General features: G+C 35.6%; 1 protein-coding gene across 1 annotated transcript; it reads left to right on the top strand.

The window, feature by feature from the left end:
• The first annotated feature begins 159 nt into the window (after positions 1 to 159).
• Positions 160 to 2,067, top strand: LOC105199106 (FGFR1 oncogene partner 2 homolog). Its single transcript, XM_011166064.3, has 4 exons — positions 160 to 494; positions 888 to 1,022; positions 1,133 to 1,384; positions 1,624 to 2,067. The coding sequence occupies exons 2-4, from the start codon at positions 888 to 890 to the stop codon at positions 1,849 to 1,851; spliced, it is 615 nt and encodes a 204-aa protein (XP_011164366.1). The 5' UTR covers positions 160 to 494; the 3' UTR covers positions 1,852 to 2,067.
• Positions 2,068 to 13,654: the final 11,587 nt, after the last annotated feature.

The following is a 13,654-nucleotide window of genomic DNA, read 5'->3' as shown; positions in this document are numbered from 1 at the left end:
ACATATGTGTGTGTGTGTGTGTGCGTGTGTATATAATATGTTATATACCCGCTATCAGAAATATCTCGTAAGATCAATGGCGGGCTCTATTAAAAGACCGAGCGAGGTCGAGCTGCTTTTTTTCTCGTTCGCGGTAAATGTCAAATCGCGAGAGCGGCCATTTTCCTTCCGGGTCGCTAGTCTCCTCGCGTATCGTGTGCACGCGTATGCGCGAGTATGTACTTTATGGCGTCACACAGCTGACGTATTGTACGCGTATCCAGGACCGCATGGAGTGGAATGATACGCGACGAGCGCGTTAAGACGGGATCGTATCACCGCACGGCACGCAGGGCAGCCCTCGCGGGTGAGTCGAACCTCGGCAGCACGGACAACGTTCTTGCATAACCTCGGCGTCGTCGGCACCGGCGATTGATCGGATGCGTCGAACGCGCTACGGGATCGCGTGCCACCGTTGAGCCTGGCGCAGCCTGGCGATTCGCCTTCCCCGAAAGGTGAGTACCCATTTCTGTCGAACGTGTACGCGATTCGAGAAGCCGATAATAACAACTCGCTCTACTCGCTCGGCCTCTTCTCCCTCGGGATGCGTCCAAAGGACACGCATCTCTACTCGCGGCAAATTCGAGAGTAATCTAAATGCGAACGAAAGGAGCGAAGGAGGAAAGAGCACGTGCGACAACCAGGTCGAATGTGAAAGGCATTGAGATGGAATCGTTCGATTTCAGCTGCGCGTTCCGAAATTCACTGTATTGAAAATCTTTAGTTCGCGTACACATTTTTATTTCTCTTATTTGCATCTGAAAATTAATCATTCAATCTGAGCATTTGATGATCAAACGGTACAACTGCGTATCTTGCGGATAAGTAGAATTTGTATTTATTTGCAGATGTCGTTGACATTTCAACAGATCATATTGGATGCCAAAAAATTGGTCATTCGAATTTCAGACCATGAGAATACGGCAGACACTCTGATAAGTGAGGTTGAAGCTGTGTGTGGACAAATTGATAACATGAAGCAGGTGAATATATGTTTTATAATTATCAACATATTAAATACTAAAAATAGATATATAATTTATACATTATTGATATAGTTTATCATTATATGTTATTGCTTTTATGTTTGCAGTATCAAGAGGAAGTAGAAATTTTAAATACTGAAGCAAAGCAAAGACCACACTTGCAATTGATCGCCGGGATCCAAAGGGAAAACAAACATTTGCGAGAAATACAGGCAGAGAATAAAGAGTTGAGAAATGCATTGGAAGATCATCAATTTGCTCTGGAGCACATAATGTCCAAATATCGACAGCAAACTGCCTCTTTATTACGTCTTAGCAAAACCGACTATTCATCCATGCACAATTCAAAATATGCTAATGTAAGTAAAAGAATTTGTTTTAAGTAATAAATATCAGGTCAAGTAATAATCAGTAAAAAAATTGATTGTGTGCAATTCAATATTTTTACCATTATTTAATTATTACCATTGTTAAATTATTAAAATAAATAAGATAGATATTTGTTTATTAATCTAATTGGAAACTACAATGTAAAATCAAATAGAAACATAGTATTCACGTATATATTTTAATATATGTATATTTTGTTAATTTACAGATAATAACCAGTCAAGCGGAGAAAATTAATGAAATGGCAGCCGTGATGAAAACAGCTGCTGCGTTAGATGAGGAGAATGAATTGAAGGAGAAAGAGATGTTGCATTCTTTGAAAGAAGAAAATGCCACACTCCGAGAAATAGTAAATATTGCAAATAAATACGGTTCCTTAAATAAAGAATGTTCTGTAGAAAGTAAATCCGTTCAAACGGATCCGCCAATAGATTAAATAAATATCCGCTCTTAGAGCTTTCGATCTTTTTTATAAAAAGTTGACCAGTATTTATTTCACACACAAATTCATGACATATTACTTATTAGATAGAATCCATTATATTATAAGAAGTGTATGCGCAAGTTTTAGTAGTATATATATATATACGTATAAACGTTTGTAAAATAAATTGTACAAGCCGTTTGCAACATATATTAATTTTATAATTTGTATCGTTTATCGAGATTATGATTTTATATCTACTTTTCCTGTATTCCTGTATAAAACATTATATGTTTTTTGAAACAAAATTGCTATAAATTGTGCAGCTAAAACATTTTTTCCTCTTTTATTCTTAAACGAATTTCTTCGAAAGAAATTTTGTTATTTTATTGCATGCTATAAAACGCAAAATATTGTTTAATATTTTGATGAGTTTGTAAGAAGAATAATATTAGGTCGCAGATAAAATGCCCGTTTTTGAATTTCAATTTTAGACAAATTAAAAATTTGTTTCACTAATCAAAATATATAGTGTCCATCTACTTCAATGGACTTCTGCCAATGTGCGTTAATGCCGTTTATAAAAAAATTAAATTAATGATAGAGGATGGATACCCACGAGGTTTGTATTCCCAGAACGAAATTTTTCAAACCAACGCCTCGTCGTTTTTTCACTTACAGTACCTTCATTAAATGCAGTATTAATGTTACGCGTTGCCTCAGCTGCAGTATTACCAAGTTTTAACTCGTACAAGTAAATTTATACGAATTTTTTTATTTTCCATCACGGCGTTAATGCAAACTTCTATGACTAACAGTACAATATATAAATAAGATTATGTGCACTAAATCACGTGTGGACCATGTACTTTTCACACAGTATACAGATATCATTCTCTGTATGAAAGAAAAGTGATCTATAGAGGTGAGAAATTCAAAATACTGAAAACGGCCATTTCATTTGCATCAACCTAATATTAGAGAAAGACTTTTGCTTTTAAGTTCGAAATCGATTTATTCGATAGGAAAAGTTTTACACGCTGAAACTACTTTTAGAAACTACTTTTAGAAAGCAATTTTATGTCTTTGACATTCCTGTGTTTTGGTGCAGTTTTTTACTTTTTAAATCCAAGAGACATTTTATTTCCGTTGAAAGTAAAATAACTTCTTTTTAAACATTGTGCTGTGTGCAAATTAAAAGTTTTCTTTCTAAAGAACTTTTATGTCTTAAAAATGCACATAAAAAAAGGGTAAAAAGAGTGAAGTATAGAAAAAAAAAAATGTACACAGAAAATATAAGATTTATGACCAGCATTCTTTTCCCCAATTCCAATGAAATACGTAAAACAATATTACGGGATTTTTGGCTGAATATAATATCCAACTTTTTTGTTGAAAATAATTATGAACACATATTATGCACACAGATCTCGTACATAAAAGCTTTTATAAATAAATATTTATATATATTTTTGCCCTTTCAATTTTTTTTCTATGATGCTATATTTGTTAGCCATCCTACACTATTTTTTCAATATACTGATAATATAGAGTTCGTACAAACCAACAATGAATAATTAAAAATATATTCGTTTGAACGTAAAAAAAAGAAATCTATCGTATATTTTCTGTCCTATAATTCTTTACTTCTTTTTAATGATTTAAAATAAAGAATCTTTTACAGTACTTCGGATATTTGCCGAGTCGATCTGACGAACGATTTCTCTCGTTTTCCGTTATTTATGTCTTATCAACCCTTTTGCAATTTTTATTTAGGCACACTCTTTTTATACTTGACAGAAGAAAAGGAATGAATACTTTCACATATTTACCCGTTCGGTGTCCTTGTGCGTAACTCTTTGAAATCGTTTGCAAATGACAAATGCATTTGACCCTCGATCGCAACAATGCAAATAATGAGCGTGTCCATACGCTACTTTTTTTCTATTGTTGCGAATATTACGTATTGTTAGTGCCGAAATATTTTCTAAAATAATTTTACGACTCTCTAGTTTTAACGGACAGCATTTTTTTTATCCCTTTTTTTATCCCTTTCCTTTGGAGAAGCATCCTAAATTTGCGAAATCAGGTAACTATTCTAAAGAAGATAAAAAAACTACCGTAGAAATCGCATTGTCACATTGAAACAAAGCACAAACTGTGATTTCTCAAATCCCGGGAAAAGTGAAGGACATTTAAAAAAGAACTACATATTTTCCAAACTTAGTTTATGTAGGAACAAAAATAAATAAAAAATAAAAATATAAATGTATCTGTATATACATATCTGTAAATGTCTTATACGATGATACCTTTTGTATATATATATATATATACAGAAAAGGTATTATTGTATAAGACATTTATCTGGATGCGAGAATATTTAGTCATTAAAATAAACCTGCGTAATCGTTATCTCGTTCCGTTTTGGCTCCCCATTATGTTTGCTCGCGATACGATTCTTTAAGTCCATGGAATTTTTCCAAAATTCTTTGGAAAGAATGTATTGTTTTTTGTTACGTATTTATTCAGCGTAAATAAAATAATATTAGGGTATTTGGACAACAACTGTCCGTTTGTCCCTTTCTGAAATGCCTCCAGCGAATGTGAACTTCACGATATTTAATAGCTCGGCTGATATATTGTGCCATGCAATTACGAAGAAATTGATGTCATCGGACGCATTATTCAAGTTCATGAAGATCGCCTTGTCGCGAAACTTCTTCGTTCTTTGTGAATGATCGAGGCAGTTAAATCGCGAAATTAATTACGTTAATTGAAATCAATTGCGATCAATAGAGGCGCGTTTCTTTATGCATCAGAAATTAAATTGCCGGTTGCAACAAGCGCGTCCTGTGCACTATTAATGCGCCATGAGCGTATTCAGTAAAGAGAGATACAAATTCCTTCCCTTCCGACATTGTTTATTCGTTTTCTTAATTTTTGATTATAAAATACAATTTTATTTTTAAACATGTGTCAAATTATTCTGGAAAAATTGTTGCATAATTTTGTTAATTTTGTAAATTTTATTAAATGATTTTACTTGCCTTTCTAGCACTTTCTAGCACATTTAATTTTATCGCATATTTGGCAATGTTTTATACAGCAAGCCTTTCTATGTAATATGTTCTTTTCTGAATATCTTTTTTTAAATTCCTTTTGCTATGAAAATAATCATATTTTGGATGTAATAATAAAATAGAAATATTAAATATGTACACATTTCATTTTTAATAACTGCATTTGTCTCTAATTTCATTAAAAAATCAGGACAAATTATAAGTTATAATTTACAAAATTTAATATTTTTCTCATTTGATTAAATCAAGAAGGAACGAGAAAATATTCAAAGTTCTAAAATATCGTAAAAAGCGATTCATTTATGCAAACAATTTCTGTTTATATGTTAATAGAATTGATAAAAACTTGGTTAAAATTTCCGAAAAAAATCGAGGATACGCCCATGACCCAACTGTACGAAGGGAGCATGCATGCTGCACGCGGATGAAGTCCCTTCGAGGGACGCGGTACCTCGATTCGATCTAGGCCTAAGGTAGCGTGGAAACTTTAAACCTGGCTTCGGTTTGGAGCTACAGCCCACTCGACACAGTTATGCGTTTTCTATATGTATAACAATCACAAGTTTCAGTATCACATTTTGTATAACGCGAAAGTTGCAGCTATGTCGTAGTTGTATTACAATTTTTCTCTTTTTTTTTAAGTAACAAAGATGTACTTATATATTTATACAACTATTTTTTTTGTTAACGTCTGTGTATAGTTGCAGTGTTTAAATTCTGTATATTAAAGCAGCACATTTTTGTTACGTAAATAATAAGTAAGCGCATTTATATTAGATTTGCAATAGACACAAATTAATAATTATGATATAAATATCACGAAATATTTGTTATATAAAATATTATTTCCAAATTATATAGCAGCACAAATCGTGTCGACTGGGAGGATGTTTCATTTCCATTGTCATTGGATGTTAAGTAAATCTACGAAGAAATGCGGGACTATATACGCGGGGCGTATATAAAACGTACAAACTTATTGTTAAAATGATGGAGAAAGAAACGGAGAAAGTTAAAGATTTTATTAAAATCTCAAGTGTAAAGACTGACAGTGATGGTTCCGGAAGTCGTACTGCTTTTTGCACTAGCAATGCGTTAAATGATATCGATTAGAAGCAAAAAGTTATAATAGTAATTCATTATAACGGTATGAAAAAACGTAAACGAAGACGTTTGTGCAATATAACATTTGCAACGAGATTGTGAAAACAGTCAAGCACATATATACGAGCGACACTATTTTGAAATCTCGAGACTCCGGATTTGCTTACATGAAATATTCTATACGTGAAGTCTATTATTCAGGTAGCACGTGTTGGTTAATACATGTTTCTAAGCATGTTTTTTATAACCATGTTTTAGGAAACATTTTTTTTAAGCCAACACGTGTTACTTTGATTAATGCTAAAGTATAATGCTTTCAAAGCAGCAAAATTTCTTTAGAAGAATTTAGCCAAAGAATTACTTTCCAATGCCCTTTCTTCTTTTAGACTTCCCGTCAGGATCGAGGAGTTATTATTAGCAAGAAAGGGTTGCTGTTTTCAAAAATCGCTTTCTCCAAGAGACGCAGTGGTTGTACTTGAGACAAAAGTTATTAATAAACATTCCGCGAGAATAGACGTGGAAACCGAGCGTGAAAAACATCGGTTTCGCTTTAATCCCGCTTCTCTCTTTTAGCCATGGCTGATTTTGTGAGACAAAAACGCGGATTGTCGGACACCCTATATAACCAGCACACACACTCAGCCCCGTTCACATGCATGGCGGGGAAAGTGACTTACACGAAAACAATTCACGCATCTACGCGCCTCGTTCTCTTTCAGGATCCTCATTGGACAACCCTATCCATCAAGGTCATCCTCCCTCTCTTTTTCCCATTTTTCCCTATCTCTCTCTTACTCTCTCGCGTCCTCCATTTTCCCGTGGGCCCTCTTTTTATACTCCGCGTTCCTGGATGCGGTAGAAGGGTTTTTTTTTTAAGTGGCGTGCCCTTGGAACCGTCAATGACCGCCTTGCGTTTCTTACGCTATCTAGCAGCGCGGCACCTGTTACAGCCGCTGCTTCTTTCGATCCGATCGGCGATCATCGATTTTCTGCCTTTGCCTCTACTGCGGATGTCGACCTCTATTGGGACAGTACCCCGCTTCCCCACATCTCCCTCTATTCTTTCCCAAATCGCCTCGAATTCCTCGCTGTCTTTACATATTGTCCTTTCAATGGCATTTATCCAGTCGAGTTTTACAGATATTTAGCACTAATATTAATTTTATAATATTCGTGTCCTCTTCGCAATGAAATCGATTTTTCACTCACGATTTTATTTGCCATTTGACTCTATGCGAACACGCATACATATAAATTCTTTGTTCGCACTGTTTTATGTCCTTTTCTGACAGATTTATAATGGTTTGAGATTTATTTGAAAAGTGTACAAATGAAAAAGAAAGATTTATTAGTAATTGCGCATGTAAACTATTAAATAGATCGTAAGTGGAGCAAGACCCCAACGTCATGCGCAGAGAACGGTTTTTGCTCAAGTATGTAAAAATCAAGCTAGATAGAGATTTAAAAATAATTTTACTTGCCACCGAAATAATTATGAAAAACGTTCAGACATGAACGAGCAATGTTCCAAAAAGTTTTGACATTCTAGCAATCACTTTGAGCGTTTTACTGCGATGGTCTGACAGAAAACTATTTTCAGATCTCAAAACTAAATTTGTAAATATAAATGTTTCTTACTTTTCTAAATTTTGCAAGAGTCTGTAAATATAATCTTTCTGTGGATTAATTGATTTTTCAATGCGTATATTTTTTACTTAATATACATTTTAATGTATATATATATATATATATATATATATATATATATATATATATATATATTTAATGTATGTATATATAAAAATGTTTATTTAATGTATACGTATATATAAAATCGTTCTTTCCTCGTAAAACAAATTTCTGCTCCCGACTACTTAATAAAAATCCTATAATAATTTTCCTGTCGCAAAAGTCGAGTGAATATCGGGCGTCACACATTTAGTTTGGTAAGCGGATTCAGCACCGGATGTCGCAATTAATCGGTCGTATTAACTTTGCTTATCTGTAATTAGTGGAAAGGGAAGCCAGCGAAGTAACATAGTCAGAAATTTGCTGTGGTGCCTTTTAGGCAGCGGACCTCATTTTCTCTCTCTCTCTCTTTCTCTCTCTTTCTCTCGCTTTCTCGCTCTTTCTCATCATATGGAGTCCGTTGCTCCGAGTGCTCCGACTCGCTCGCCTGAAAAAGTCGTTGAACGCCAAAGTGCATCGACACGGGGATGGTCGGGCGGACCGACCGACGGCGGAAGCCTGCAAATAGAAACCAGTTTCTCCCCGATTGCGAGAGGCCGTTCTTCTCGCGCGCTCTTCTTCCCCTTTGGAGGTTCTTCCGCCTCTCTCTTTTTCTTTTCTTTCAGCTAGATTCCTCCACCGCGCGGAAGTGTTACAAGGTCGCGTGTTGCGCGCGCTGAAATCGTACACGTGACCGGGACGTTCCCTCCGCGAATCTGCATCCCGGTGCAACAAGCAGCTTCCGAAACATCCGTGTTACGTATGAGCAATCGCCCTCGAACGGTTTTTTCTCTCCGCCTCTTTCTCTCTCTCTTTCTTTTCTTGCGGCGATGCACGACACTTCGTGCAATATAACTGCAATATAACTTCTTTTCTCTCGATTCTATTGCACATATATAATATGTATCTCATACAGCACAGAACATTGCAGTAACATTGTAGCAATGTTGCAATGTTGCAATGTTGCAATATTGCAAATTGCAATGCAATATTGCAGAGATATTGTAGAAACATTGAACGTTACGGCGTTGAATGTTGAAGTGTGAATATTTTTTCAATATTAAATCTATGTTAATTTTTCTACATTAGACATTGCTGCAATGTCTCATTAATATTGTATCAATATTTTACAATGTTGCTGCAATATTCGCGATCTTGCGATTAAATATTGTTGAGATGTTGATACAATATTAGTGTGCTGTATGGCTATATTACAATTGCAATTTTAAATTGCGAGGAACGACGGTGTCTTTCCACACAGCATATGTGACATTTTTTCATCCGAGGGACGTCACATGGACATCCCTCGGATAAAGTGTGTCGTGTGGATCGTATTATTTACATCGAGATAGGCGCAAAGAGATTCTTCGACCAATTCGGCGCAACCAATTTTTCTTCTTTCTTCTCCTCTATTTATTATTTGATAAAATACTCAATTTTTTTCGTAATCTTTTCGAGTTCGAATCGGAGACTGACATGCACTCGTAAACAGGAAGAGCCATTTTGAAAGAGGCATATAGCTAATTTAAAGATAGGGGCGGCACTTGTATAAATATTTTCTCCTGTATTCGAGCGTACGATTTAAAAAAATTATCTTTAAAAGTTCCGGACATATCTTACTTTCGGCTACTTGGATATTGCGTAATCATTGCAACCGCCGCTTGTACTTAATATTTTATACACGGTGAGCACGTACGATCAAACTGTCGGACACGCTCCGAATTTCCATGCGTAACGTCGCGCGATAATGCATTCCTGACGCGGAATGCACGGCGCGGCTGAAACGCGGTGTTCCACCCTGGGAAAACAGTGATACTGCTTCATCGTGAAGTCAAACTTGTCGCGCTGGACATGTTTGTTTACACGAATTGTTGAAATTGAAATTATTGAAATTGTTGACATTCGGTACAAATTTAGATCGCACACACATGAATTGCGCGTCGCATACATGCCACTCTTGAAACGGTCCTCAACCGAAGTCGGAATACATTCCCGATAAGACAACATTTATTAAATTAAATGACAAAATCTTGCTTAAAAATTGTAGTTTGCAATTATGTAGGTATATTTACAAAAGTAGACGTAAAAGTATTGACTTGTTGTAAAATATTGAGAACTGTTTGCGTATATAATTTCGAAATAGTACAATATTTCAGCAAACTATGTTGACTTATTTCACTTTGTATATTTGAAAAATTAAATGTAGAAAGAAATTGTTTATTAATTGAAAAAAAAAAATTTTAGCTGTATTATGTATAAAATATATTGAAATATAATTAATAGATATGCATATTTATAAAAATGCTTAATTATTCCTAAATTATAATGTAGAAATATTGCATATTTAGCATGTAACATTTTGAATTAAGAATCAAACGATTTTTGAAATAATTGCAAAATATTTACACAAATATTTAAACTTAGATTTATCTAATATTTTTAACAAATGTTATTTAAAAATTTTATTTTATTTCGGTCAAAATTTATGACGTGTTATTTTAGTAAAATTGTTGCAAAATTCAACTTGTGATGCCACATTATTATGCAATATTCGTATAACATAGAATATCTATCGGGAATATTGCTTCACGTGTTTTGTAGCCGAATCGAGAGGTATTCGCAATGGAATGTGGAAAATCCGCAAGGGGATTCAGATTTGAATTCCGACTGAGGTGTTATTTTTGCAAATCTCTAACATGGGAGAGAGCTTACCGCATCAAATAAAGATTAATTTAAATGTGAAAACGAGAAAATATAAATCTAGCTGAACGCACAACATGCAAGGCTGACTGAAGTGCCATGTATAAATTCTTCAACGTTGAAACATTTATGCTCTGTTAGTGAAATTGACTTGTAAAGACCCGCTGCCACTGTAGGGAGATTCCATACACACTTTTATCAGTGCGAGATATTCGATTTAATTTTTTTCTTCTAAAGTAAAGAGAAATATTTTATAAGCTTTCGAAGCTATACTTTTGAAGTAAAGAGAAATAAATGTCAAATTACATTACAAAATGAAAAAGACAGTTGTGAGAAACTAAATATTAAAATTTATAAAAGTTTGAATAATTGTTTATTTAAACTTTATGAACTATATATGTACATAAATAATTTTAATACATGCATGTATATCACGTAGCGTAGTACTGATTACAAAACGATAACGTAGTAATTTGTACTTATACTTGACTGGGTTTCAAAATTCACTGCGAGTACCAAAAATCTATAGTGCACGCTACATTTACTATAGGTTTTCAGTACTCCGAGTGAATAACGGGATGCATCCTAAATCATTTTGTATGTTTAGATTTTAATTAGATTTATATTTTCTCGTTCACCCTTAAATATGATACGGTGGCTATCTTATACTGAAAAAAAAAAAATTGGTAATAACTACCAAATGTATAGTGAAATATATAAGTATAAAAGTTTTTTATATATAGTATAAGTATAAATATATAGTGATTTATATTAATTAAATATTTGATTAATGTAACCAAAAATAATTTTACTTTTCTAAATATTTAGTAACTTACACCAGATTTGATAATACTCATTAAATATTCAGAAACATAAAATTATTTTTGGTTATATTGACAAAATATTTAATTAATATTATTTCACTATACATTTGGTAGTTACAACTAGACTTTTTTTTCAGTGTATCAGAGATTTGCAAGAAGAAACTTAAGCGAATAAAAAAAATCTTGTAAAAATATTGACGTATACTGCCTTAGCTTTTTTTTTTATTCAATTTTATCGATCGGAGTATTATTGACCGTAGAAGGTCCTAACATGGAAAACTAGAATTTACAATGATACGAGAAAAGGTGTAAACAAAGTTTATCTTGATTCGCTACGCTTGCTGTTCCTGATAATGACATTCCTCTTCTCTATTGGTATAAGGTCAGTTCAAAGGCTGAAGATACGGTTGCCAAGCGTTACTGTAGATATGTGTATGACAATGCCGGTTGAGAATGCAAGATATACTGTCAGATATCCGTATTCTCGTGCTTGCATAAATGCTTAAATATACGCTCTCCGCATAAACGAGGTACCACGTATCTTCCCTCCTTCTCCATTTCCTCGAAAAGGCATTTGATTTTACATTTTTCACGTCTCTATTTCGATAATGCGCGCAGCTTTTGTTTTCCGTTGAGATGTAATTATCCGAGGAGTCACCCGCGGCATATTGCATCCCGTAAGTTAATTTACTAAATTCGAAACGGATATTATATAAGCGGTCGCAAGAGTAAAAGTCTCGCGTTTGAGAATCGTAGGAGAATTTTTTCGGTGCCTCCGATCTCCGAAACGCGCCGTCGACCAAAAGGAAGAAGACGAAGAAGAGGGCGAAGGAGCATTGCCCCGAAGGTCGGGGAAAATCACATGGGGGCACGCACGTGCGTGCGCGCGTGTGAGTGCGCGCATACACGCGTGCGCTGCCTGCGTAGCGAACCAGCGAACCGCTGCGTAGATGCAGTTTTGGGAAATCACGCATATAAACGTGGCAACATCGCCGCCGCGGGCTAACATTCTCCAGGACCGGTTTGCGATGGGTTGCCGACCCACTAACACTCGCCTAATGCAGATAAACCCACGCCCTATATGTGGGGTACACGTCGCTTATTTTTTATTGCGACTCCGTCCGCGCCGCGCCGCGCCGCGCCGCGCTGCGCCAGGCCTCTCCTCGCCGCGCTGCGCCAAGCCGCGTTGCCGCGAGCGCGCGCCGCGGCGCTTCACCGATTTTCAAAGTCACATAACGAGAGAGAAGAAAATATATATTTAAAAAAAAGTGTAGAAAGAAAGAAGGAGAGGAGGAGAGCGCGCCGGGGCCTAAAATTATGCGCCACGAGAGAAGGGTCCGAAGGTTAGTGGTTGGTCCCGACGCGACACGCCGCGCGTTTCCGCGCAGCGCCGCTCGGCGACGCCGAGCGCGTTGATTAATAATGCAAGCGACTAGATAACAAAGCGTGTCTAAGCAAACTCGCGCAAATCGATGACGCTGACAACTTGCCGGATATACCGACATTGAAGCAACACGCGGGCAACATAATGTACTGTCAGTAGTTTAACAGCGAGATAGCAGTATCAAAGTTTGCCTCGCGTTATCGGCTATTGCGGCACTGTGTAATTCTATACATTATTATGGCAATATAACGGGACAAGCACAAATTTCGACGTTGACTGCACTTATCACATATTGAAGCATCGGCTATCGCATCATGTGCCGGGCAATTGTCAACAAATGGCGGGCTCATTGTCGGTTGCTGCGTTTCTAATTCCAACGTATTACGATATGATCACGAACACCCTGGGTGCAACGACGGTGCAACAAACACTTACGTCGACAATTACTATCTGGATATCGAGGTCTGGGATAATAGTATTTCGATGATATGAGTATATACTTTTCAGCCATTTATGTTATTTCCCAAATCTGGTTCGCTCATTCAGAAACTCATTCGGAACTTGAACTTGACATTGGCGCCTTTGATACGTAACTCATAGAAAAGATAAGATTGAGGAAGAATATAACATTGATCGATCGTTTTTGTATTATGATCCTTTTTTATACGTCGTTAACTCACAATCATGTAAATTTGTAATTGTGCTAAATGTGTCCGCCCGACAGTTCCGATTAAAATATCGTGATTTAAACAATTAACTACGTTTGACGAATAATAATACTACTGCCAAGTTTCAATATTACAATGTTATTGATACTTTGTTATCGCAATACAATGTCGATATTTCATTATCACAATATAAATTGTGTCTTTTGTTATTCATAGAATTCGTAAGCAGACTACGATAGACGATTAATTCCTGAAAGATGTGAAGACATTCTTCAAATTTGAAGAATGTCTTCACGCCTCTTTCTCATCTCCCTTCTAATAAAA

This window comes from Solenopsis invicta, chromosome 2 (genome assembly GCF_016802725.1).
Source record: "Solenopsis invicta isolate M01_SB chromosome 2, UNIL_Sinv_3.0, whole genome shotgun sequence".
NCBI lineage: Eukaryota > Metazoa > Arthropoda > Insecta > Hymenoptera > Formicidae > Solenopsis > Solenopsis invicta.
This window is presented reverse-complemented; position numbering and strand designations above follow the sequence as displayed.